This window comes from Bombina bombina, chromosome 5 (assembly GCF_027579735.1).
Source record: "Bombina bombina isolate aBomBom1 chromosome 5, aBomBom1.pri, whole genome shotgun sequence".
Classification (NCBI taxonomy): Eukaryota; Metazoa; Chordata; class Amphibia; order Anura; family Bombinatoridae; genus Bombina; species Bombina bombina.
In genome coordinates this window covers 112454840-112481608 of record NC_069503.1, presented here as the reverse complement: position 1 = coordinate 112481608, position 26769 = coordinate 112454840, and the positions used below count along the sequence as shown (strand labels likewise).

The following is a 26769-nucleotide window of genomic DNA, read 5'->3' as shown; positions in this document are numbered from 1 at the left end:
ATCTAGCCGTAACATTTTTTCTCTATTTCCTGTGGCCTCTTGTGTTACGTGTGAGTTACTATAAAGCTTCTGTGAATTCTTTCAATAAACTAAATTACTGAGAAATACTTTGTGCGTGTGGAGATTTCTTGCTGATTTCCCAGAGCTTTGAGGAGAACAATTGTGGCATCCTGTTAGCCAGTACTAATGAAGAAAAGCTGTACCCAACACCACTGGCCTCTGCAATCAGCTGAATATAAAGTATATCTGCCACAGTCTAAAGAAAATCACAGACCTGAATATTTCAGCTGTCCCACTGGCCTCTGCAATCAGGTATCCTCTGGAAGATAGTTTCCCACCCACCCCAAGCTCATTTCCTCATTTATAGTCTCCCACACAACTTTCATTCTCCTAAACTGACAGCTGCAAACACTGATCAGCACATCCTTCCATTCCACTTAACCTATAGAATACATACTCTCTCTCCCTACAAATAGCTATATATCCCACATTGATAGTATATACTTATTCTGTGAAGTCTTGCACATGCTCAGTAGGAGCTGGTGATGTAAAAAAGTGTAAATATAAAAAGACTGTGCACATTTTGTTAATGGAAGGTAAATTGGAAAGTTGTTTAAAATTGCTGCTCTATCTGAATAATGAAAGTTTAAATTTTGACTTGAGTGTCCCTTTAATCAGATCTCGCTTTGTGCTATCTTGTTGTGAATCCTTGTTTAATGAAGATAACATTGTGACAAATTTAATAAGATATTGATTACCTAGAATATAATTTTATTAATTATCTGTTATTATTTAAAGTCATTTAAAGGTGCAAAATGCTGTAATAAATGAGATCAGTTTATTATTTTACCACTGATTGTATATAACTATGTAGATGATACAAAGAAACAGAAAGCGCCACATGGCCTAGCACTGTGTATACTGTTGTAAGATGATATATGAGAAATTTGCACTCACATTTGATGATGCACCCCTCTTGGTGCAAATGGAGCAGGCTGGAATCTAACGGTCACCCAGCAGACGGCCTCCGGTGTGGCTCAAACTGTAATGGTTCAGGATGGGATATCACAGTATAAGAAGCACCAGGATATCAGGTTTATAGTAGATAAAAACAACACCCTGTAAAGAATATAATGTAACAGAAGCCCACATGGCCACACACCCTCTCACTATATGGGACTTAAATATTTTTATTTTATTATCCTGTTTATTGTATTCAGTTGTTCACCTTTGTTACAGAGTGTTATAATAACTATATCACTGATTTCCATTAGCCCAAGGGTGCCTCCTATTTATTTATTCTTTTATATAACTATGTGTTTAACTCCTGCAATGTCAGCTCTAGAGCAGCACTGTAATACTGGGAGCTAGCTGATCATATATTGTGGGCCAATAACAAGAGGCAAATGTATGTAGCCACCTATCACCTGTCAGCTCCCCAGTAGTACAGTTCTGCTGCTGGGAATATGTACATATTCTTTTTCAGCAAAGGATATCAAAAGAAAAAAGTAAATTTGATAACAGAAGTGAAATTAAAAGGGTCTTAAAATTACAAATTCTATCTGAATCATGAAATGTAATTTCCTATCCATTTAAGTAAAGATAATGTCTGTGTATAAAGTCTTGCTGGTAATTAATAATCTGGGTTGGTGTAGGTTGGGGCGTTAATTTGATATTGTTTTAAGTACTGCTAAAGGGACAGTAAAGTGAAAATTAAACTTAAATGTATTGAAAAAAACATGACATTTCCAACAACTTTCCAATATAATTATATTATCATTTGTGCTTAGTTCTCTTAGTATCCTTTTGTTAAAGAGTAACCCTATGTGAAATCATGAGCATGCACGTGTCTTCAGACAGCAGAGTTTGCAACAACATTTTATAGCATTGTTATACATAGTTACAAACACTGCTGCACAGAGTGCTAAATATATGTGCATGCCCCTAAGCTCATATCAGCCTCCTAGGTTTACTCTTTAACAAATTATACTAAAAGAACAAAGCAAATTAGATAAACAGAAGTAAATTGGAAAGTTGGGAAAAATTGCTGCTCTGAATTATCAGTGTTTAACTTTCATTGTCAGATTTGGCTTCTGTATTTGATGATGTTTTCCTAATTATTCTGTGATATTGTGTTTTTTAATTATACAAAAAAACACAAAATACTGGTCTGGATTACAATCACTTTTTATTTGCAGGAAGAACCATTACATCATTATATAGTCAAAAGGAGCATTACATGATATCTGCACACAATGGTATAAATATACCTAATTATATAAATATACCTAACCTCTTCTAGCCTGCTCTCCTTCATGCTTGACTCTCCCATGCCACAGCCACTGCCCTGCCCCCTGCCTCCCAGCCCTCCCACCTCCCAGCACCTATTTAATGGAAGTTGCTGCGGGACCGTGTGCGGCGCTGGCGCACCAAAGGCAAGCCCATCCGCACCTGGACTGCATCCAGTCCCACTAACCCTGGCTCCCACAACCACCGCCACTTCTCCTCCCTCCGAACAACAAACTTGCCAGTCACCTCTCACGCCTTCTCCTCCCTCAGAACCACTAACCTGCCAGTCACCTCACGCAAAAAACAACCGCAACCACCTCAACTGCATCCCTCCTTAACACCCACCCTGTCCGCAAGCACACTGTCAAAATCTGGAACCTGCTCAACTCCACCTCCCTGGACGTTGCCTTCCTTACTGAAACCTGGCTGAACCCCACATCAATGGCGGACATCGCCATCCTCGATGGATACAAGATCTCCCATAAGGACGCGCAGCAACCGACCGGGAGGAGGGCATCGCCATCGTCCACAAACACTCCCTCCACGTCACAACCAGCTCTGACTACCACTCACCAGGCTTGGAACACCTACACTTCAAGATCCAGGTCAGTCACAACACTACCCTCCGTGGCACCCTCATCTACAGACCTCCCGGACCTCGTCCTGCCTTCTGTGACTCCATCACCGACCTCATCATACCCCACGCCCTCCCGCTCAACAGACTACATCCTCCTTGGTGACCTCAACTTCCGCCTAGACAACCCCAATGACCACAACACTGCCAACCTCTTAGAAAACCTTGGAACCATCAGTCTAAAGCAACTCGTCAACTCCCCAACCCACTCAGCCAGACACACACTCGACCCTATCTTCTCTGCAGGCAACCACATCTCAGTCAACCACATCACTGAACTCCATTGGACCGATCACCATTGCATACATTTTTCCTTCAACAAACCCACCGCACCACCTCTGGCAGCACCACCCACCCACTGGAACAACATCACCGAAGACCAACTGCACTCCACCCTGAACAAGTGCCCCCCAGCTACCTCCACAGATGCCAACTCCTCTGCCCGCAACCTCCACCACTGGCTCACAGACTGCGCCAACACCCTCGCCCCTCTCAAGAAACCGTCCAACCGCCAACCCACCAACAAGGCTAGTTGGTTCACCCCATGCCCTCCAGGACTCCAAACGCCACTGCAGGCGATTGGAAAGGACCTGGAAGATCCAGCAAAGACCCCCTCAAATAAAACAGCCTACAAAGAAGCCATCACTACCCATCACCACCTCATCAAAACCACCAAGAAGAGACAGCCATCCAAGATAGAATCAATGCCAAATGTCCCCAACAGCAAGGAGCTGTTCACAATCATCAAGGAATTATCCCAATCCCAACAGCAACACCAACTACATCCCGCCCTCCCAGGACCTCTGCAATAACCTCGCAATGTACTTCCACCGCAAGATCGTCGACATCTATGACAGCTTTGCGCCCCAGAACTTGCCTACCCACCTACTCCCACCGATACCTAACCCAAATACACCACCGTCTACCCCCCACTGACCATCTGGAGCCCCCCTCACCACAGAGGACACCATCAGGATCATGAGATCGATCCACTCCGGAGCACCCTCGGACCCCATGCCCGCATCACATTTTCAACAAAGCGGGTGACACCATCGCCCCCGAGCTCTGCAGCACCATCAACTGCTCCATCGAAACTGGCACCTTCCAGGATGACTGGAAGCACACAGAATTAAAACCCCTATTGAAAAAAACCCACGGCTGACCCAATGATCCGAAGAACTACCGCCCAATCTCTTTACTCCCAAAGTCATCGAGAAGTCATCAACACGTAACTCGTTGACTACATTGAAGCCAACCACACCCTGGACCCCTCCCAATTTTCAGGAGCAACCACAGCACTGAGGACCGCCCTCCTCGCCACCAAAGACAACATCCTCGCCCTACTCGACCAAGGAGAGACCGCCGCCCTCATTCTCCTAGACCTCTCAGCAGCATTCGACACTGTCTCCCACCTCACCCTCTGCAACCGACTACACGATGCCGGCATACGCGAAAAAGCCCTGGAATGGATCACCTCCTTCCTCAAGCGGCAGAACCCAGAAAGTTAGACTCCCACCCTTCACCTCCAAGCCCACAGAAATCAGCTGTGGAGTACCCCAAGGCTCTTCTCTGAGCCCCACCCTATTACTACATCTACATGGCCCCTCTCTCCGCCATCGCCCGATGACACGACCTCAACATCGTCTCCTACGCCGACGACACCCAGCTAATCATCTCACTCACTAGTGACCCCACCACCGCCAAGAGAAATGTCCACGAAGGGCTGACAGCAGTCGCCATCTGGATGTATTTACAACTGCCTAAAGCTGAACGCAGACAAGACCGAAGTCCTCTCCTCGGTCCCCACCACATCCGCTTGGATAACTCCTGGTGGCCCATAGCCCGCGGACACCCTGCAACCCCCACCAACCATGCACGAAATCTAGGCGTCATCCTGGACTCATCGCTCTCCCATAGACCGGCAAATCAATGCCATCTCTTCTGCATGCTTCCACACACTTCACCTGCTGCGAAAGATCTTCAAATGGATCCCAACCGAGACCAGGAAGACTGTCACTCACACCCTCGTCAGCAGCCGACTGGACTATGGTAACGCACTCTACGCCGGCACCACCATCAAGCTCCAAAAGAGGACTACAGCACATCCAGAACTCTTCGGCCAGACTAATCCTTGACATCCCTCGTCAATGCCACATCACCAAATACCTGCGGGACCTGCACTGGCTCCCTATCAACAAAAGAATAACCTTCAAGCTTCTCACCCATGCATTCAAGGCTCTCCACAACATCGGTCCCGAATACTTGAACCACCGCGTTACCTTCTACACCCCTGCCAGACAACTTCGATCGGCCGACCCAAGCACTCGCTGTCATCTCCCGCATCAGGAAAACCACAGCGGGAGGCAGATCCTTCTCTCACCTGGCTGCCAAGACTTGGAACACCCTCCAGCTGCACCTTAGACAAGCTACCACCCTAACTAAGTTCAGAATGGACCTCAAGACCTGGCTCTTCGACTGAACTGCAACCCTCAGCGCCTTGAGACCCTTATGGGTGAATAGCCACGCTTTACAAGAACCCAGTAGATAGATAGACTTGTGCTCTTGATACAAAGGGATTTATCAAATATAGAATGTTCTCCTTTAGTTATAGTAGCCATTTAAATTAAACTGATTATGATCACGTATGTTACTGATAGTGTCTCATGAAATAAAATCAGTTTCCCCTCAGTAATTCCTCTGGTATATAACATATACAATGCTAAGCATCTATTGCTATAAGAAAAGGTTTATCCACATGATGTGCACATTAAATATATCTCCCAGATGTCAATCATTTGAGACTGATCTTGTTTATTTAAGTTTCTAAAGCTCTATTCATATAAAAACTGCTTTATTCTGTCAATGTAACTATTTTCTCCCCTATGTGAAACTAAACGTACAACTCCTAACACTGACATATTAATAAACAACACTAAGGTGCTTTGGTGGTGAATGGTTGTGTAAACTGGTCAGTATGAGGACAGATCTGTATATTCCTGTTGTGGGTGTTTGTATTCTATCACATTGATATGAGAGAAACTGAGGGTGCACATATATAGAGGAACAAAGGACAGCAGGAGAGCACTTCCAATCTGGGGGTTTTATAACTGGGATTTAGAAAGTATTATTTACAATATTATCCTTTTTGATGCTTCTATTTAGAGAGTTTGTAAAGTTTATTTGTGTGTAAATATTTGGTGTTTTGTGATCCTGGATTTCAATAAAAAAACGTTTTTCCACTTTCTAAACATGTGAAAGGTTTCTTCCCTTGTGAATCCTTTCATGCTTTTTCAGATGAATCATTTCTGTAAAACGTTTTCCACACTCTGTCATGTGTAAGGCTTTTCCCTGTGTGAATCCTTTCATGAGTTTTCAGACTACCCAGCTGTGTAAAACTTTTTCCACACTCTGTACATGTGTAAGGCTTTTCCCCTGTGTGTCTCCTTTCATGTTTTCTCAGACTATTCTTTCCTGTAAAACTTATTCCACACTCTGTACATGTGTAAGGCTTTTCTCCTGTGTGAATCCTTTCATGAGTTTTCAGACTATACATTCGTTGTAAAACTTTTTCCACACTCTGTACATGTGAAAGGCTTTACTCCTGTGTGAATCCATTCATGAGTTTTCAGACAATCCATATGTGTAAAACTTTTTCCACACTCTGTACATGTGAAAGGCTTTACTCCTGTGTGAATCCTTTCATGAATTTTTCAGATGATCCATTCGTGTAAAACTTTGTTCACACTCTGTACATGTGAAAGGCTTTTCTCCTGTGTGAATCCATTCATGAGTTTTCAGAAAATCCATATGTGTAAAACTTTTTCCACACTCTGTACCATGTGAAAGGCTTTTCTCTGTGAATCCTTTCATGTTTTCTCAGACTACTGTTTCCTATATAACTTTTTCCACACTCTGTACATGTGAAAGGCTTTTCTCCTGTGTGAATCCTTTCATGTTTATTCAGATCACTCTTTCCTATAAAACTTTTTCCACACTCTGTACATGTGAAAGGCTTTTCTCCTGTGTGAATCCTTTCATGTTTATTCAGATCACTCTTTCCTGTAAAACTTTTTCCACACTCTGTACATGTGAAAGGCTTTTCTCTGTGAATCCTTTCATGTTTTCTCAGACTACTGTTCCTATAAAACTTTTTCCACACTCTGTACATATGAAAAGTTTTTCTCCTGTGTGATTCTTTTTATGAGTTTTCAGATCATTCATTTGTGTAAAACTTTTTCCCCACTCTGTACAGCTAAATGATTTCTCCCCTGTGTGGGTCCTTTCATGAGCTATAAGTTTTGTCATTTGTATAAAACATTTGTCACACTCAGTACATGTGTGTGGCTTCTCACCTGTGTGAATTTTGTGGTGTTCTAGGAGATTAGACTTATATCTAAAGCTTTTCTCACATTCTGTACATTTGAAAGGTCTCTCCTTTTTATGAATCATTTGGCTAGACTGTAGACTTTTCTCTTCTTTAAATTTTTTTGAAAACCCAGTAAATGTTTGTGGCTTATCCTCAGGGATAATCATTTCACTAGATAAGGCATAATTCTTTTCTTCTTGTTTGATGACTAAATTACTCTCTGTACAAAATGATTGCTGCCCAGTTCCTGCCAATTCACCATCTCCTTTAAATATCTGCTGTGATTTCCTCAATGTTTGTGAGTATTCATTAGTGTCTAAAAATTTTGGAGTCTGTGGTATCATTCTGATGCCTTCCTTTAGTGAGGGATGGATTTGAACTATTCATGTGTTTGTCTACAAAGAAATAAAGAAAAAATAACAATATTTATTATTTAGAATATAATTAATCTCAATAAAAAATCATATTCTTTTATACACAACAAAATATCTTCCATTTTGTGTTTATTTTTTAAATGTATTTACCTGTAAATCACAAATTAAAAAATGATGACAAAGAATGTTGCATAATATTCTCAGCCAGGGAACAAGTACATCTGTATTCTGGGCAAGAGAGGTGGCACCCACCATCCTCATTTAACATTGCACAAGCAACTGCACATACAGTGCTGCATGGCTCATGCTCAACAAGTTAGGTGAGAACATGATGTCTTAATTATCACAGACTATTAATCAGTGTGAGATGTTTTCAGAGGGTAAAAAGCAGTGATTTTACAATACTTTTAAGCTTTTAGCTGTGGTTGTTTAATTTATATAAACAGCCAAAAACTTTATTAGTTTAATAATATTTACTGCAAAAACATAATTTATGCTTACCTGATAAATTCCTTTCTCCTGTAGTGTAGTCAGTCCACGGGTCATCCATTACTTATGGGATTATATCTCCTCCCCAACAGGAAGTGCAAGAGGATCACCCAAGCAGAGCTGCTATATAGCTCCTCCCCCTCTACGTCATACCCAGTCATTCGACCGAAACCAAACGAGAAAGGAGAAACTATAGGGTGCAGTGGTGACTGGAGTTTAATTTAAAATTTAGACCTGCCGTAAAAAACAGGGCGGGCCGTGGACTGACTACACTACAGGAGAAAGGAATTTATCAGGTAAGGCATAAATTATGTTTTCTCCTGTTAAGTGTAGTCAGTCCACGGGTCATCCATTACTTATGGGATACCAATACCAAAGCTAAAAGTACACGGATGACGGGAGGGACAAGGCAGGATCTTTACACGGAAGGAACCACTGCCTGTAGAACCTTTCTCCCAACAACAGCCTCCGAAGAAGCAAAAGTGTCAAATTTGTAAAATTTGAAAAAGTGTGAAGTGAAGACCAAGTTGCAGCCTTGCAAATCTGTTCAACAGAGGCCTCATTCTTAAAGGCCCAAGTGGAAGCCACAGCTCTAGTAGAATGAGCTGTAATCCTTTCAGGAGGCTGCTGTCCAGCAGTCTCATAGGCTAAACGTATTATGCTACGAAGCCAAAAGAGAGAGAGGTAGCCGAAGCTTTTTGACCTCTCCTCTGTCCAGAATAAATGACAAAACAGGGAAGAAGTTTGACGAAAATCCTTGGTTGCCTGCAAATAAAATTTCAGGGCACGGACGACGTCCAAATTGTGCAGAAGTTGCTCCTTCTTTGAAGAAGGGGTTGGGCACAATGATGGAACAACAATTTCTTGATTGATGTTCTTGTTAGTAACTACCTTAAGTAAGAACCCAGGTTTAGTACGCAGAACTACCTTGTCTGAATGAAAAATCAGATAAGGAGAATCACAATGTAAGGCCGATAACTCAGAGACTCTTCGAGCCGAGGAAATAGCCATTAAAAACAGAACTTTCCAAGATAACAGCTTGATATCAATGGAATGAAGGGGTTCAAACGGAACACCTTGCAAAACGTTAAGAACTAAGTTTAAGCTCCACGGCGGAGCAACAGTCTTAAACACAGGTTTTAATCCTAGCCAAAGCCTGACAAAAGGCCTGAACGTCTGGAACTTCTGACAGACGTTTGTGTAAAAGGATAGACAGAGCTGAGATCTGTCCCTTTAACGAGCTAGCAGATAAGCCCTTTTCTAAACCTTCTTGTAGAAAGACAATATCCTTGGAATCCTAACCTTACTCCATGAGTAACTCTTGGATTCACACCAATATAAGTATTTACGCCATATTTTATGGTAAATTTTCCTGGTAACAGGTTTCCTAGCCTGTATTTAAGGTATCAATCACTGACTCCGAGAATCCCCGCTTTGATAGAATCAAGCGTTCAATCTCAATGCAGTCAGCCTCAGAGAAATTAGATTTGGATGTTTGAAAGGACCCTGAATCAGAAGGTCCTGTCTCAGAGGCAGAGACCATGGTGGACAAGACGACATGTCCACTAGATCTGCATACCAGGTCCTGCGTGGCCACGCAGGTGCTATTAGAATCATTGATGCTCCCTCCTGTTTGATCCTGGCAATCAATCGAGGAAGCATCGGGAAAGGTGGAAACACATAAGCCATGTTGAAAACCCAAGGTGCTGTCAGAGCATCTATCAGTACCGCTCCCGGGTCCCTGGACCTGGATCCGTAACAAGGAAGCTTGGCGTTCTGGCGAGGACGCCATGAGATCCAGATCTGGTCTGCCCCAACGATTGAAGCAGTTGGGCAAACACCTCCGGATGAAGTTCCCACTCCCCCGGATGAAAAGTCTGGCGACTTAGGAAATCCGCCTCCCAGTTCTCCACGCCTGGGATTGTGGATCGCTGACAGGTGGAAAGAGTGAGACTCTGCCCAGCGAATTATCTTTGAGACTTCCATCATCGCTAGGGAACTCCTTGTCCCTCCCTGATGGTTGATGTAAGCCACAGTCGTGATGTTGTCCGACTGAAACCTGATGAACCTCAGAGTTGCTAACTGAGGCCAAGCCAGAAAGAGCATTGAAAACTGCTCTTAATTCCAGAATGTTTATTGGAAGGAGTCTCTCCTCCTGAGTCCATGATCCCTGAGCCTTCAGGGAATTCCAGACAGCGCCCCAACCTAGCAGGCTGGCGTCTGTTGTTACAATCGTCCAATCTGGCCTGCTGAAGGCATCCCTCTGGACAGATGTGACCGAGAAAGCCACCATAGAAGAGAATCACTGGTCTCTTGATCCAGATTTAGTATAGGGGACAAATCTGAGTAATCCCCATTCCACTGACTTAGCATGCACAATTGCAGCGGTCTGAGATGCAGGCGTGCAAAAGGTACTATGTCCATTGCCGCTACCATTAGGCCGATTACCTCCATGCATTGAGCCACTGACGGTGTTGAATGGAATGAAGGACACGGCAAGCATTTAGAAGTTTTGATAACCTGTCCTCTGTCAGGTAAATTTTCATTTCTACAGAATCTATAAGAGTCCCTAAGAAGGGAACTCTTGTGAGTGGCAATAGAGAACTCTTTTCTATGTTCACCTTCCACCCATGCGACCTTAGAAATGGCCAGAACTAACTCTGTATGAGACTTGGCAGTTTGGAAACTTGACGCTTGTATCAGAATGTCGTCTAGGTATGGAGCTACCGATATTCCTCGCGGTCTTAGTACCGCCAGAAGAGAGCCCAGAACCTTTGTAAAGATTCTTGGAGCTGTAGCTAACCCGAAGGGAAGAGCTACAAACTGGTAATGCCTGTTTAGGAAGGCAAACCTTAGATACCGGTTAATGATCCTTGTGAATCGGTATGTGAAGGTAGGCATCCTTTAAATCCACTGTGGTCATGTACTGACCCTCTTGGATCATAGGTAAGATGGTCCGAATAGTTTCCATTTTTGAACGATGGAACTCTTAGGAATTTGTTTAGGATCTTAAGTCCAAGATTGGTCTGAAGGTTCCCTCTTTTTTGGGAACCACAAACAGATTTGAGTAAAACCCTTGTCCGTGTTCCGACCGCGTAACTGGGTGGATCACTCCCATTAGTAAGAGGTCTTGTACACAGCGTAGAAACGCCTCTTTCTTTATCTGGTTTGGCTGACTAACCTTGAAAGATGAAATTCTCCCTTTTGGAGGGAGAAGCTTTGAAGTCCCAGAAGATATCCCTGAGATAATGATCTCTAACGCCCAGGGATCCTGGACATCCTCTTGCCCAAGCCTGGGGCGAAGAGAGAAAGTCTGCCCCCCACTAGATCGTTACCGGATCGGGGGCCCTCACTTCATGCTGTCTTAGGGGCAGCAGCAGGTTTTCTGGCCTGCTTGCCCTTGTTCCAGGACTGGTTTAGGTTTCCAGCCCTGTCTGTAGCGAGCAGCAGTTCCTTCCTGTCTTGGAGCAGAGGAAGTTGATGCTGTTCCTGCCTTGAAGTTACGAAAGGCACGAAAATTAGACTGTTTAGCCCTTGGTTTGGCCCTGTCTTGAGGCAGGGCATGGCCCTTACCTCCAGTAATGTCAGCGATAATTTCTTTCAGACCGGGCCCGAATAATGTCTGCCCTTTGAAAGGGATGTTAAGCAGTTTAGATTTAGAAGTCACATCAGCTGACCAGGATTTAAGCCACAGCGCTTCTACACGCTTGAATGGCGAATCCGGAGTTCTTAGCCGTAAGTTTAGTTAGGTGTACTACGGCATCAGAAATAAAAAAATTAGCTAGCTTAAGGACTTTAAGCTTGTCTATAATCTCATCCAATGGAGCTGTGCTAAGGGTCTCTTCCCAGAGACTCAAACCAGAATGCCGCCCGCCACCGTGGACAGGCGCAATGCATGCAAGGGGTTGTAATATAAAACCTTGCTGAACAAACATTTTCTATTAGGTAACCCTCTAACTTTTTATCCATTGGATCTGAAAAAGCACAGCTATCCTCCCACCGGGATAGTGGGTGCGCTTAGCCAGAGTAGAAACTGCTCCCTCCACCTTAGGGACCGTCTGCCATAAGTCCCGTGTGGTGGCGTCTATTGGAAACATTTTTCTAAATATAGGAGGGGGTGAAAAAGGCACACCGGGGGTCTATCCCACTCCTTGTTAACAATTTCTGTAAGCCTTTTAGGTATAGGAAAAAACTTCAGTACACGCCGTACGGTTACCGCAAAATATTTATCCAGCCTACATATCTTCTCTGAATTGCAACCGTGTTACAATCATTCAGAGCCGCTAATACCCTCCCCTAGTAATACACGGAGGTTCTCAAGCTTAAATCTAAAATTTGAAATGTCTGAGTCCCAGTTTACTTGGATCAGATCCGTCACCCACAGAATGAAGCTCTCCGTCCTCATGTTCTGCAAATTGTGACGCAGTATCAGACATGGCTCTATTTTATCAGCGCACTCTGTTCTTACCCCAGAGTGATCGCGTTTACCCCTAAATTCTGGCAATTTAGATAATACTTCAGTCATAACATTAGCCATGTCTTGCAAAGTGATTTGTATGGGTCGCCCTGATGTACTTGGCGCCACAATATCACGCACCTCCTGAGCGGCAGGCGAAGGTACTCGGCACGTGAGGAGAGTTAGTCGGGCATAACTTTCCCCTCGTGTCTGGTGGAAAATTTCTTTACATGTACAGATTGGCTTTTATTTAAAGTAGCATCAATGCAGTTAGTACACAAATTTCTATTGGGCTCCACATTGGCCCTTTAAACATAATGCACAAAGTGATTCATCTGTGTCAGACATGTTTAAACAGACTAGCAATGAGGACTAGCAAGCTTGGAAAATACTTATCAAATAAATTTACAAGCAATATAAAAAACGCTACTGTGCCTTTAAGAGGGGCACAAAAAAAAACCTGTCACAGTTGAAATAACAATGAACCAAATTAGTTAGTAATGTATTAAGTTAGGCAAAGGATTGCACCCACCAGCAAATGGATGAATTAACCCTTTAACACCCAAAAAATGGGATAACAATTTTATATTAACGTTTTTATCACAGTCAAAACAGCACTATCACAGGTCTGCTGTGAGTGATTTACCTCCCTCAAAACTAGTTTTTGGAGACCCCTGAGCTCTGTAAGAGGACGTCCCTGGATCATTGGAGGAAGAAGTAGGAAGACTGTGACAAAATTTTTACTGCGCAATAAAGCGCTAAATAGGCCCCTCCCACTCATATTACAACAGTGGGAAGCTCAGTAAACTGATTTTGATTCATAAACAAACGACAGCCATGTGGTAAAAATCATGCCCATAAAGTTTTATTCACCAAGTACCTCATAAAAAACGATTAACTTGCCAGTAAACCGTTTTTAAAAAGAAATTATGAAATTATATTAATAAGCCTGCTGCTAGTCGCTTTCACTGCAGTGGAGGCTCAATATTACTTAAATATAGACAGTATTTTCTTAGTGGAAATTCCATTCCCCAGAAATACCTCAGAGTATACATACATACATATCAGCCTGATACCAGTCGCTACTACTGCATTTAAGGCTGCACTTACATTACATCGGTATTAGCAGTATTTTCTCAGCCAATTCCATTCCTTAGAAAATAATATACTGCAACATACCTCCTTGCAGGTGAGCCCTGCCTGCTATCCCCCTGTTCTGAAGTTACCTCACTCCTCAGAATGGCCAAGAACAGCAAGTGGATCTTAGTTACGACCGCTAAGATCATAGACAAACTCAGGTAGATTCTTCTTCTAATACTGCCTAAGAAAAAACAACACACTCCGGTGCCGTTTAAAATAACAAACTTTTGATTGAAGAAATAAAAACTAAGTTTAACAACCACAGTCCTCTCACACGTCCTATCTATTATTTAGGTGCAAGAGAACTGACTGGGTATGACGTAGAGGGGAGGAGCTATATAGCAGCTCTGCTTGGGTGATCCTCTTGCACTTCCCTGTTGGGGGAGAGATATAATCCATAAGTAATGGATGACCCGTGGACTGACTACACTTAACAGGAGAAATTAAGCACACAAATCAGGGGCGGGTTCTGGGGTGGGGAACACTCACTGGAACAAGGTAGTCATTTAAGTGTAGTTATGGGCTGTTCCATGAGCGAGGTCAGGGCAGGGGAAGTTGGAGTTGCAGTTGTTCTAAGTTCAGAAGTCTGAGGGCGAGGTTAGCCAGTTGTTTGACATGATCGGTCTAAAAGGACAGAGGGGGGAGTAGTAATTTTCTTTCACATAATTGGCAAGGAGTTCATGAGCTAGTGACGTATAGGAAATACATTCCTACCAGGAGGGGCAAAGTTTCCCAAACCTCAAAATGCCTATAATTACACCTCCCACCACACCACAACTCAGTTTTACAAACTTTGCTCCTATGGAGGTGGTGAAGTAAGGTTTGTGCTTGATTTGAAAACTACCTCTGCTGATAGTTTTCAGTACGGGTTTGGCTACCTGCTATATGTGGATGGGTATCTTGATAAGTATGTATCATTATTTAAGACACTCTCAGCTATGGTTTGCCACTTTATGTATTAATATAAAGTTTTAAATATAAGTATGTTACTTCTAATTTGCCATGAGTCAGGTCTACAGGTGAAACTCGAAAAAATTAGAATATCGTGCAAAAGTTTAATTTTATTTCACTAATGCAACTTAAAAGGTGTGAAACTAATATATGAGATAGACTCGTTACATGCAAAGCAAGATAGTTCAAGTTGTGATTTGTCATAATTGTGATGGTTATGGCTTACAGCTCATGAAAACCCCAAATCCACAATTTCAGAAAATTAGAATATTGTGAAAAGGTGCAATATTCTAGGCTCAAAGTGTCCCCACTCTATCAGCTAATTAAGCCATAAACACCTGCAAAGGGTTCCTAAATGGTCTCTCAGTCTGGGTTCAGTAGGAATCACAATCATGGGAAAGACTGCTGACCTGACAGTTGTGCAGAAATCCACCATTGACACCCTCCATAAGGAGGGAACGCCCTGAAAAGGTAATTGCAAAAGAAGTTGGATGTTCCCAAAAGTGCTGTATCAAAGCAGCATTAATAGAAAGTTATGTGGAAGGGGAAAAGTGTGAAGAAAAAGGTGCACACAACAGCAGGGGATGACCGCAGCCTGGAGAGGATTGTCAGAAAAGGCCATTCAAAAGTGTTGGGGACGTTCACAAGTAGGTGGAGCTGAGGCTGAAGTCAGTGCAATCAAGAGCCAACCACACACATGACGAATCCCTGGACATGGGCTTCAAATGTCTCTTATTCCCCTTGTCAAGCCACTCCTGAACAACAAACGGTCAGAAGCGTCTTACCTGGGCTAAAGAAAAACAGACCTGGTCTGTTGCTCAGTGGTCCAAAGTCCTCTTTTCTGATGAGAGCAAATTTTGCATCTCATTTGAAAACCAAGGACCCAGAGTATGGAGGAAGAATGGAGAGGCACTACACTGCAAGATGCTTGAAGTCCAGTGTGGAAATTTCCTAAGTTTGTGTTGATTTAGGGAGCCCATGTCATCTGCCGGTGTTGGTCCACTGTGCATCATTAAGTCCAGGGTCAACGCAGCCATCTACCAGGAGATTTTGGAGCACCTCAATGCTTCCTTCACAGACGAGCTCTATGAGGATGCCGACTTCATTTTCCAGCAGGACTTGGCACCTGCCCACCAATGCCAAAAGCACCAAAACCTTGTTCAATGACCGTGGGATTACTGTGCTTGATTGGCCAGCAAACTCGCCTGACCTGAACCCCATAGAGAATCTATGGGACATTGCCAAGAGAAAGATGAGAGACATGAGAGCCGAACAATGTAGAAGAGCTGAAGGGCCACTATTGAAGCATCCCAGTCTTCCATAACACTTTCAGCAGTGCCACAGACTGATAGCTTCCATGCCACGCCGCATTGAAGGCAGTAATTGCTGCAAAAGGGGCCCAAACCAAGTACTGAGTACATACAGTATGCTTTTACTTTTCAGAGGTCTGATATTGTGCTATGTACAATCCTTTGTTTTATTGATTGCATGTAATATTCAAATTTTCTGAGATTGTGGATTTGGGGGTTTTCATGAGCTGTAAGGCCATAATCATCACAATTATGACAAATCATGGACTTGAACTATCTTGCTTTGGCATGTAATGAGTCTAGCTCATATATTAGTTTCACTTTTTAAGTTGCATTAGTGAAATAAATGAACTTTTGCAACGATATTCTAATTTTTAGAGTTTCAGCCTGTATGTATACTTTCCCCTCTGCAGGACTATCAGTTTCAGTATGGGATCATGTTTTAGAAGTTTATTTTTTACCTGGGGTATAGTCTTTTTCAAATTGACTTGTTTCTCTTTAATTTCGAAGGCAAAATTAGGCTTGTAAGGTCGCAAAATGCTGTAATTTATTGCGTCATTCTGGGCGCGAGAAATTTTTTGGCGCGAATGTGCGTCTATGATGAAAGCAAGTTTGTATATTTCCTGCATCTTTGTTGATGCCAGGTTGTTTGGCATTAAAGTTGCGTCGGTCATGACGCAAGTTGCGTCATTTACGGATGTTTGTTTGCACCATCTAATTCATTTTGCGTCATGCGCCAACAAATTTGGTTTTTATTTAACCACACTTCCTATATGCCTCTTGCTTTCTTTATGCCCCGAGGGCTATGCTGTTTGCATTTATTCCCATTCCTAAAACTGCTATATGAGGAAATTGAATATTTTGTCTAAATGTTATTTTTTCTTTTACATTTTGCCCTGACCCTCATCCCAATGGGGGTTGCTCCTTCTTTATAACATCACTGACACAAATGTACTTAAACAATTGCAGATATAAATATAATAGTGTATATTTGTTTAATGAAGTGATCTATTCTAAAATCTGCATTAATATCTATTTTACTCACCTAACACATATGAGTTCATGCTGATAACAGGCTCCAATGTCTGTGCTCAGAAGAAGGATTCCCTTATTCACTCCAGTTACATCAATACCTGATATCTCTCAGTGCTCTGGCCGTGTCTGTAAAAAGTATATTAAATAGGTTTAGACAGATGATAATAAATAATGGTTCTGATTTAACTGTACGTATGGTATAATTAAAGGCACACATAACAATTAATGTGATACAGATCAGCTGATTAGGTTATTACATATGTTCTATTGATTCAGCACAAACATTTAGTTGAGTTAACACTGTTGTGTGTTATAATTGCCCCTTAAAGGGATATTAAAGTCCAAATTAATATTTCATGATTCAGATAGGGCATGTAATTTTAAACAACTTTCTAATTTACTTATATCATCAAATTTGCTTTGTTCTCTTGGTATTCTTAGTTGAAAGCTAATCCTAGGAGGCTCCTATGCTAATTTCTAAGCCCTAGAAAGCTGCCTCTTATCTAAATGCATTTTACATTTTTTTTCACAGCTAGAGGGTGTTAGTTCATGTGTTTCATATACATAACATTGTGCTCATGCACGTGGAGGTATTTAAGAGTCAGCAAAAAATTGCCTGAAATGCAAGTCTGTCAAAAGATCTGAGATAAGGAGGCAGCCTGCAGAAGCTTAGATACAAGGTAATTACAGAGGTAAAAAGTATATTTCTATAACAGTGTTGGTTATGCAAAACTAGGGAATAGTAAATAAAGGGATTATCTATTTTATCAAACAATAACATGTTGGGTGTTTACTATCACTTTAAATATGAATCTTCCCAGATCTATACAACATAATGGTAGAAAATCTATTTATGAGTGAGGCCATAGCACAACTTTACAAATATATTATAATCTTTGTTTTCTGTCATTTATATGAAACAATATTTTCTCCTGAAATAAATGTTAAATATAATTTGTTTAAATATAAGTTAAATTGGATACTGCAGTATTGGTATTGTACTTCCTACTAATTCTCACTGTCAGACATTTTGTCATGTGCTCCACCCCCCATCCTTTAACTTCTCTTGGTCAATACTGTGCTGTCTTAAATCACACTGCAATTGGGTATGAGAGAGGGGCACTAAAATGTTCATTTCAATTGCTATCTTAGATATAGAAAAGAAAAGGAAGTGTTTGTGTTTACATAGAGTGATAATATGATGAGATGTTTTTTCAACAAGTTCAGTCCATTTAAAAGGACCATAACATATAGAATTACAAAACAACAGATGCATAATAAAAACACAATGCAATAACATTTACTATTAATTTAAAAAGAGCAATAGATTGTTTTCTGATAAATGCAGTTCTGCACCTGTACCATGTGACAGCTATCAGCCAATAACAGACTCATATTTTTATATAATGTGAACTCCTGCATATGCTAAGTAGGAGCCGCTGCCTCAGGTCATTTAAAAGGCTGTGTACAATTTAATAATGAAAATAAATTACAGACAGCAAACAGTTATTTTACATAAAAACTAAACCTAAAGGTGAAATTTCCCATACACTTTATACTATTTTATACACCGGTAAAACAAGTCATTAGAAACACATTAAAGGGACAGCAAAGTCACAATTACACTTTTATGATTCAAATTAAAACAACTTTCTAATTTACTTCTATTATCAAATCTGCTTTATTCACTTGGGGACCTTTGTAGCAAAGCATATAATGCACTATGGTGCGCTAGCTGCTGATTAGTGGCACTACATACAAGCCTCTTGCCATTGGCTCACTTTTTGTGCTCAGCTAGCTCCCAGTAATGCATTGCTGCTGCTTCAATAAAAGATATCTAGCGAATTAAGCAAATATCATAATAGAAGTAAATTGGAAAGTTGTTTAAAAGTGTATTATCTATTTAAATGATGAAAAACATTTGGAGTTCTTGTTCTTTTAAGTGAAAACCAAATTTACAGGACACTGTCCCTTTAAGTCTGATCATGTGACACAAACAGCAGCAGCTGAAGGTGCAGAATACACTTACTAAGGTCTTTACTAACAACAAGAATCAGTCACAGATCAGTGGGATAAACGTTCTGATGATAAACAGGTGCAGCTAATAGAAATAAGAAATGTATTATAAAATAACCTCATTAGAAATAAAATAATATGCAGATCACAAGATATTTATGATTAGATCAGTAAATGTGATGAGACTGATACAACAGGGCCATAAGATGAGTGATATTTATTACTGGAGCCAATAGCAGCTTCACACTAATATTAAATGAAAATTGTTTATCTGGGCTCTACAGTTAATTCTAAACCTATAGGGAAATACAGGATTCTAATTGGCTGATACTTAAAAATCTGTTGCTCATTGGATAACAGGAGCAAAGCAACCCCCACAAATGTAGTATTGGACAAACCTCCTCAAGCTTGAAAACTGCTATAAATCATTAAATATTAAATTAGCTTTTTGAATCAAAGAACTAACAATAAATTCATCAGCACAGCATGAAACATATAGAAAACAAATTAAATAAGTACAGTTGAGTTTTTGTTTAACATAAAATCAGTTTCTTATATGAAGTAAAATCATTTATCTTTATCATAACAAAATACATAACAATATTTTCTCATCCTATATAATAAAAGGCCAAGTGTGTTTGTCCGAAGCTGTCATGCGCAGTAGAGACTGCGCGCGAGGACAAACACATCTGGCCTTCCAACTAACCTGGCGTGATGGAGTGGGCGTGGCTGGGTAGATGCAGAGTGGGCGTGACTGGGCAGGTGCATCGTGGGCGTGTCCTGGCACAACATGGGAATGGTTGGATGGGCGTGACATGGGCGTGGCTGAGCATGATGTGGGTTGGGCCGGCTCCGGCTGCTAAGAGTCTAGAGACAGAAAGGTGGGATAGAGAGAGCAGAAGAGGGCGGAGAGAGAGAGGGGGAGAGAGACAGCAAAAGAGAGAGGGGGAGAGAGACAGCAAAATACAGAGGGGGAGAGAGACAACAAAAGACAGAGGGGGAGAGAGACAGCAAAAGACAGAGGGGGGAGAGAGACTTCAAAAGAGAGAGGGGGAGAGAGACAGCAAAAGAGAGAGGGGGAGAGAGACAGCAAAAGAGAGGGGGAGAGAGACAGACAGCAAAAGAGAGGGGGAGAGAGACAGACAGCAAAAGAGAGGGGGAGAGAGACAGACAGCAAAAGAGAGGGGGGAGAGAGAGACAGCAAAAGAGAGGGGGAGAGAGAGACAGCAAAAGAGAGGGGGAGAGAGAGACAGCAAAAGAGAGAGGGGGAGAGAGACAGCAAAAGAGAGAGGGGGAGAGAGACAGCAAAAGAGAGAGGGGGAGAGAAAGACAGCAAAAGAGAGAGGGGGAGAGAAAGACAGCAAAAGAGAGGGGGAGAGAAAGACAGCAAAAGACAGAGGGGTAGAGAAAGACAGCAAAAGACAGAGGGGTAGAGAGACAGCAAAAGACAGAGGGGTAGAGAGACAGCAAAAGACAGAGGGGGTAGAGAGACAGCAAAAGACAGAGGGGTAGAGAGACAGCAAAAGACAGAGGGGTAGAGAGACAGCAAAAGACAGAGGGGTAGAGAGACAACAAAAGACAGAGGGGTAGAGAGACAACAAAAGACAGAGGGGTAGAGAGACAGCAAAAGACAGAGGGGTAGAGAGACAGCAAAAGACAGAGGGGTAGAGAGACAGCAAAAGAGAGGGGAGAGAGACAGCAAAAGAGAGGGGGAGAGAGACAGCAAAAGAGAGGGGAGAGAGAGACAGCAAAAGAGAGGGGAGAGAGAGACAGCAAAAGAGAGGGGGAGAGAGACAGCAAAAGAGAGAGGGGAGAGAGAGACAGCAAAAGAGAGGGGAGAGAGAGACAGCAAAAGAGAGGGGAGAGAGAGACAGCAAAAGAGAGGGGGAGAGAGACAGCAAAAGAAAGAGGGGGAGAGAGACAGCAAAAGAAGAGGGGAGAGAGAGACAGCAAAAGAGAGGGGAGAGAGAGACAGCAAAAGAGAGGGGAGAGAGAGACAGCAAAAGAGAGGGGAGAGAGAGACAGCAAAAGAGAGGGGAGAGAGAGACAGCAAAAGAGAGGGGAGAGAGACAGCAAAAGAGAGGGGAGAGAGACAGCAAAAGAAAGAGGGGGAGAGAGACAGCAAAAGAGAGGGGAGAGAGAGACAGCAAAAGAGAGGGGAGAGAGAGACAGCAAGAGAGAGGGGAGAGAGAGACAGCAAAAGAGAGGGGGAGAGAAAGACAGCAAAAGAGAGGGGGAGAGAGACAGCAAAAGATTGGGGGAGAGAGACAGCAAAAGAGAGGGGAGAGAGACAGCAAAAGAGAGGGGAGAGAGACAGCAAAAGAAAGAGGGAGAGAGAGACAGCAAAAGAGAGGGGAGAGAGAGACAGCAAAAGAGAGGGGAGAGAGAGACAGCAAAAGAGAGGGGAGAGAGACAGCAAAAGAGAGGGGAGAGAGACAGCAAAAGAAAGAGGGGGAGAGAGACAGCAAAAGAAAGAGGGGGAGAGAGACAGCAAAAGAGAGGGGAGAGAGAGACAGCAAAAGAGAGGGGAGAGAGAGACAGCAAGAGAGAGGGGAGAGAGAGACAGCAAAAGAGAGGGGGAGAGAAAGACAGCAAAAGAGAGGGGGAGAGAGACAGCAAAAGATTAGGGGGAGAGAGACAGCAAAAGAGAGGGGAGAGAGACAGCAAAAGAGAGGGGAGAGAGACAGCAAAAGAAAGAGGGGGAGAGAGACAGCAAAAGAGAGAGGGGGAGAGATACAGCAAAAGAGAGAGGGGGAGAGAGACAGCAAAAGAGAGAGGGGAGAGAGACAGCAAAAGAGAGAGGGGGAGAGAGACAGCAAAAGAGAGAGGGGGAGAGAGACAGCAAAAGAGAGAGGGGGAGAGAGACAGCAAAAGAGAGGGGAGAGAGAGACAGCAAAAGAGAGGGGGGAGAGAGACAGCAAAAGAGAGGGGGAGAGAGACAGCAAAAGAGAGGGGGAGAGAGACAGAAAAAGAGAGGGGAGAGAGAGACAGCAAAAGAGAGAGGGGGAGAGAGACAGCAAAAGAGAGAGGGGGAGAGAGACAGCAAAAGAGAGGGGGAGAGAGACAGCAAGAGAGAGGGGGAGAGAGACAGCAAAAGAAAGAGGGGGAGAGAGACAGCAAAAGAGAGAGGGGGAGAGAGACAGCAAAAGGGAGAGGGGGAGAGAGACAACAAAAGAGAGAGGGGGAGAGAGACAGCAAAAGAGAGAGGGGGAGCGAGACAGCAAAAGAGAGGGGGAGAGAGAGACAGCAAAAGAGAGGGGGGAGAGAGACAGCAAAAGAGAGGGGGGAGAGAGACAGCAAAAGAGAGGGGGGAGAGAGACCGCAAAAGAGAGGGGGAGAGAGACAGCAAAATAGAGGGGAGAGACAGCAAAACAGAGGGGTGAGAGAGCGAGCAAAAGAGAGGGGGGAGAGAGCGAGCAAAAGAGAGGGGAGAGAGAGAAAGCAAAAGAGAGGGGGGAGAGAGAGCAAAAGAGAGGGAAGTGAGAGAGAGAGAGAGAGCAAAAGAGGGGGTAGAGAGACAGCAAAAGACAGAGGGGTAGAGAGACAACAAAAGACAGAGGGGTAGAGAGACAGCAAAAGACAGAGGGGTAGAGAGACAGCAAAAGACAGAGGGGTAGAGAGACAGCAAAAGAGAGGGGAGAGAGACAGCAAAAGAGAGGGGAGAGAGAGACAGCAAAAGAGAGGGGAGAGAGAGACAGCAAAAGAGAGGGGGAGAGAAAGACAGCAAAAGAGAGGGGGAGAGAGACAGCAAAAGAGAGAGGGGAGAGAGAGACAGCAAAAGAGAGGGGAGAGAGAGACAGCAAAAGAGAGGGGAGAGAGAGACAGCAAAAGAGAGGGGAGAGAGACAGCAAAAGAGAGGGGAGAGAGACAGCAAAAGAAAGAGGGGGAGAGAGACAGCAAAAGAGAGAGGAGAGAGAGACAGCAAAAGAGAGGGGAGAGAGAGACAGCAAAAGAGAGGGGAGAGAGAGACAGCAAAAGAGAGGGGAGAGAGACAGCAAAAGAGAGGGGAGAGAGACAGCAAAAGAGAGGGGAGAGAGAGACAGCAAAAGAGAGGGGAGAGAGAGACAGCAAAAGAGAGGGGAGAGAGAGACAGCAAGAGAGAGGGGAGAGGGAGACAGCAAAAGAGAGGGGGAGAGAAAGACAGCAAAAGAGAGGGGGAGAGAGACAGCAAAAGAGAGGGGGAGAGAGACAGCAAAAGAGAGGGGAGAGAGACAGCAAAAGAGAGGGGAGAGAGACAGCAAAAGAAAGAGGGGGAGAGAGACAGCAAAAGAGAGAGGGGGAGAGAGACAGCAAAAGAGAGAGGGGGAGAGAGACAGCAAAAGAGAGAGGGGGAGAGAGACAGCAAAAGAGAGAGGGGGAGAGAGACAGCAAAAGAGAGAGGGGGAGAGAGACAGCAAAAGAGAGAGGGGGAGAGAGACAGCAAAAGAGAGAGGGGGAGAGAGACAGCAAAAGAGAGAGGGGGAGAGAGACAGCAAAAGAGAGGGGAGAGAGAGACAGCAAAAGAGAGGGGGGAGAGAGACAGCAAAAGAGAGGGGGAGAGAGACAGCAAAAGAGAGGGGGGAGAGAGACAGCAAAAGAGAGGGGAGAGAGAGACAGCAAAAGAGAGGGGAGAGAGAGACAGCAAGAGAGAGGGAGTGAGAGACAGCAAGAGAGAGGGGGGAGAGAGACAGCAAGAGAGAGGGGAGAGAGAGACAGCAAGAGAGAGGGGAGAGAGAGACAGCAAGAGAGAGGGGAGAGAGAGACAGCAAGAGAGAGGGGGAGAGAGACAGCAAAAGAGAGGGGGAGAGAGACAGCAAAAGAAAGAGGGGGAGAGAGACAGCAAAAGAGAGAGGGGGAGAAAGACAGCAAAAGAGAGAGGGGGGAGAGAGACAACAAAAGAGAGAGGGGGAGAGAGACAGCAAAAGAGAGAGGGGGAGTGAGACAGCAAAAGAGAGGGGGAGAGAGACAGCAAAAGAGAGGGGGGAGAGAGACAGCAAAAGAGAGGGGGGAGAGAGACAGCAAAAGAGAGGGGGAGAGAGACAGCAAAAGAGAGGGGGAGAGAGACAGCAAAATAGAGGGGAGAGACAGCAAAACAGAGGGGGGAGAGAGCGAGCAAAAGAGAGGGGGGAGAGAGCGAGCAAAAGAGAGGGGAGAGAGAGAAAGCAAAAGAGAGGGGGGAGAGAGAGCAAAAGAGAGGGAAGTGAGAGAGAGAGAGAGAGAGAGAGAGCAAAAGAGGGGGTAGAGAGCGCAAAAGAGAGGGGAGAAAGAGAGAGAAAAAGAGAGAAGAGAAAGAAAGAGCAAAAGAGAGGGGGGATAGAGAGCAAGGGGTGGGACCGCTGTACTGCAAAAAATGGCCCGTGTAAACGGGCTTTAGGACTAGTCCTATAATATAAAAGGCCAAGTGTTCTTGTCCGAAGCTGTCATGCGCAGTAGAGACAATGTGAGGACAAATACACCTGGTCTTTACCTGATCTGCTGTTTGCAGCATGGTGCGGCGAAAGTTGGCGTGGCCGGACAGGGCGGGGGCCGGCACGAGAGAGGGGAGGGAGATAGAAAGAGAGGGGGAGAGACAAGAAGATATGGGAAAGAGCTATAGATAGCAATAGAGAGGGGGAGAAAGAGCAATAGAGAGGGGGAAGAGAGAGCAATAGAGAGGGGGGAAGAGAGAGCAATAGAGAGGGGGAAGAGAGAGCAATAGAGAGGAGGAGAGAGCAATAGAGAGGGGGGATAGAGAGCAATAGAGAGGGGGGAGAGAGAGCAATAGAGAGGGGGAGAGAGATCAATAGAGAGGGGGAGAGAGAGCAATAGAGAGGGGGAGAGAGAGCAATAGAGAGGGGGGAGAGAGCAATAGAGAGGGGGGGAGAGAGCAATAGAGAGGGGGGAGAGAGAGCAATAGAGAGGGGGGAGAGAGAGCAATAGAGAGGGGGGAGAGAGAGCAATAGAGAGGGGGGAGAGAGAGCAATAGAGAGGGGGGGAGGAGAGAGCAATAGAGAGGGGGAGAGAGAGCAAAAGAGAGGGGGAGAGAGAGCAAAAGAGAGGGGGGGAGAGAGGAGAACAATAGAGAGGGGGAGATAGAGAGCAAAAGAGAGGGGAGAGATACAGAGCAAAAGAGAGAGAGCGCAAAAGAGAGGGGGGAGAGAGCAATAGAGGGGGGGGAGAGAGCAATAGAGAGGGGGGGAGAGAGCAATAGAGAGGGGGGAGAGAGCAAAAGAGAGGGGGAGAGAGAGTGCAAAAGAGAGGGGGAGAGAGAGTGCAAAAGAGAGGGGGAGAGAGAGAGAGCGCATAAGAGACGGGGGGAGAGAGAGAGCAAAAGAGAGGGGAGAGAGAGCAATAGAGAGGGGGAGAGAGAGCAATAGAGAGGGGGAGAGAGAGCACAAAAGAGAGGGGGGAGAGAGAGTGCAAAAGAGAGGGGGGAGAGAGCACAAAAGAGGGGGGAGAGAGAGAGAGAGCCCAAAAGAGAGGGGGGAGAGAGAGAGCACAAAAGAGAGGGGGAGAGAGAGAGAGCGCAAAAGAGGGGGGAGAGAGAGAGCAAAAGAGAGGGGAGAGATACAGAGCAAAAGAGAGAGAGAGCGCAAAAGAGAGGGGGTGAGAGAGAGCGCAAAAGAGAGGGGGTGAGAGAGAACGCAAAAGAGAGGGGGTGAGAGAGAACGCAAAAGAGAGGGGGGAGAGAGAGAGCACAAAAGAGAGGGTGAGAGAGAGAGCACAAAAGAGAGGGGGAGAGAGAGAGCACAAAAGAGAGGGGGGAGAGAGAGAGCACAAAAGAGAGGGGGAGAGAGAGAGCACAAAAGAGAGGGGGGAGAGAGAGGCAAAAGAGAGGGGGAGAGAGAACGCAAAAGAGAGGGGGGAGAGAGAACGCAAAAGAGAGGGGGGGAGAGGAGAAGGCAAAAGAAGAGGGGGAGAGAGCACAAAAGAGGGGGGAGAGAGCACAAAAGTGGGGGGGAGAGAGCACAAAAAGAGGGGGGGGAGAGAGCACAAAAGAGGGGGGGTGAGAGAGTGCAAAAGAGAGGGGGGAGAGAGCACAAAGAGAGGGGGGAGAGAGAGAGCACAAAAGAGCAGGGAGGAGAGAGAGCGCAAAAGAGAGGTGGAGGAGAGAGCGCAAAAGAGAGGGGGAGAGAGAGCGCAAAAGAGAGGGGGGAGAGAGAGAGCGCAAAAGAGAGGGGGGGGGGAGAGAGCACAAAAGAGGGGGGGAGAGAGCACAAAAGAGAGGGGGAGAGAGAGCGCAAAAGAGAGGGGAGAGAGCATAGAGAGGGGGGAGAGCAATAGAGAGGGGGAAGAGCAATAGAGAGGGGGGAGAGAGCAATAGAGAGGGGGAGAGAGAGCAATAGAGAGGGGAGAGAGAGCAATAGAGAGGGGGAGAGAGAGCAATAGAAGGGGAGAGAGAGAGCGCAAAAGAGAGGGGGAGAGAGCACAAAAGAGGGGGGAGAGAGCAATAGAGAGGGGGAGAGAGAGCGCAAAAGAGAGGGGGAGAGAGAGCGCAAAAGAGAGGGGGAGAGAGCACAAAAGAGAGGGGGAGAGAGAGAGCGCAAAAGAGAGGGGGGGGGAGAGAGAGAGCGCAAAAGAGAGGGGAGAGAGAGCAATAGAGAGGGGAGAGAGAGCAATAGAGAGGGGGAGAGAGAGCAATAGAGAGGGGAGAGAGAGAGCAATAGAGAGGGGGAAGAGAGAGCAATAGAGAGGGGGAGAGAGAGTAATATAGAGGGGGAGAGAGCGCAAAAGAGAGGGGGAGAGAGATC

General features: G+C 44.6%; 1 protein-coding gene and 1 pseudogene across 1 annotated transcript; one reads left to right on the top strand and one right to left on the bottom strand.

Annotated features, from left to right (window-relative positions):
- The window catches only part of LOC128660025 (gastrula zinc finger protein XlCGF26.1-like), a 53858-nt pseudogene that overhangs the window by 19943 nt on the left and 7146 nt on the right, over positions 1 to 26769 (top strand).
- LOC128660033 (gastrula zinc finger protein XlCGF7.1-like) lies at positions 6009 to 7206 on the bottom strand. Its single transcript, XM_053713634.1, has one exon. The coding sequence runs from the start codon at positions 7089 to 7091 to the stop codon at positions 6708 to 6710; it is 384 nt and encodes a 127-aa protein (XP_053569609.1). The 5' UTR covers positions 7092 to 7206; the 3' UTR covers positions 6009 to 6707.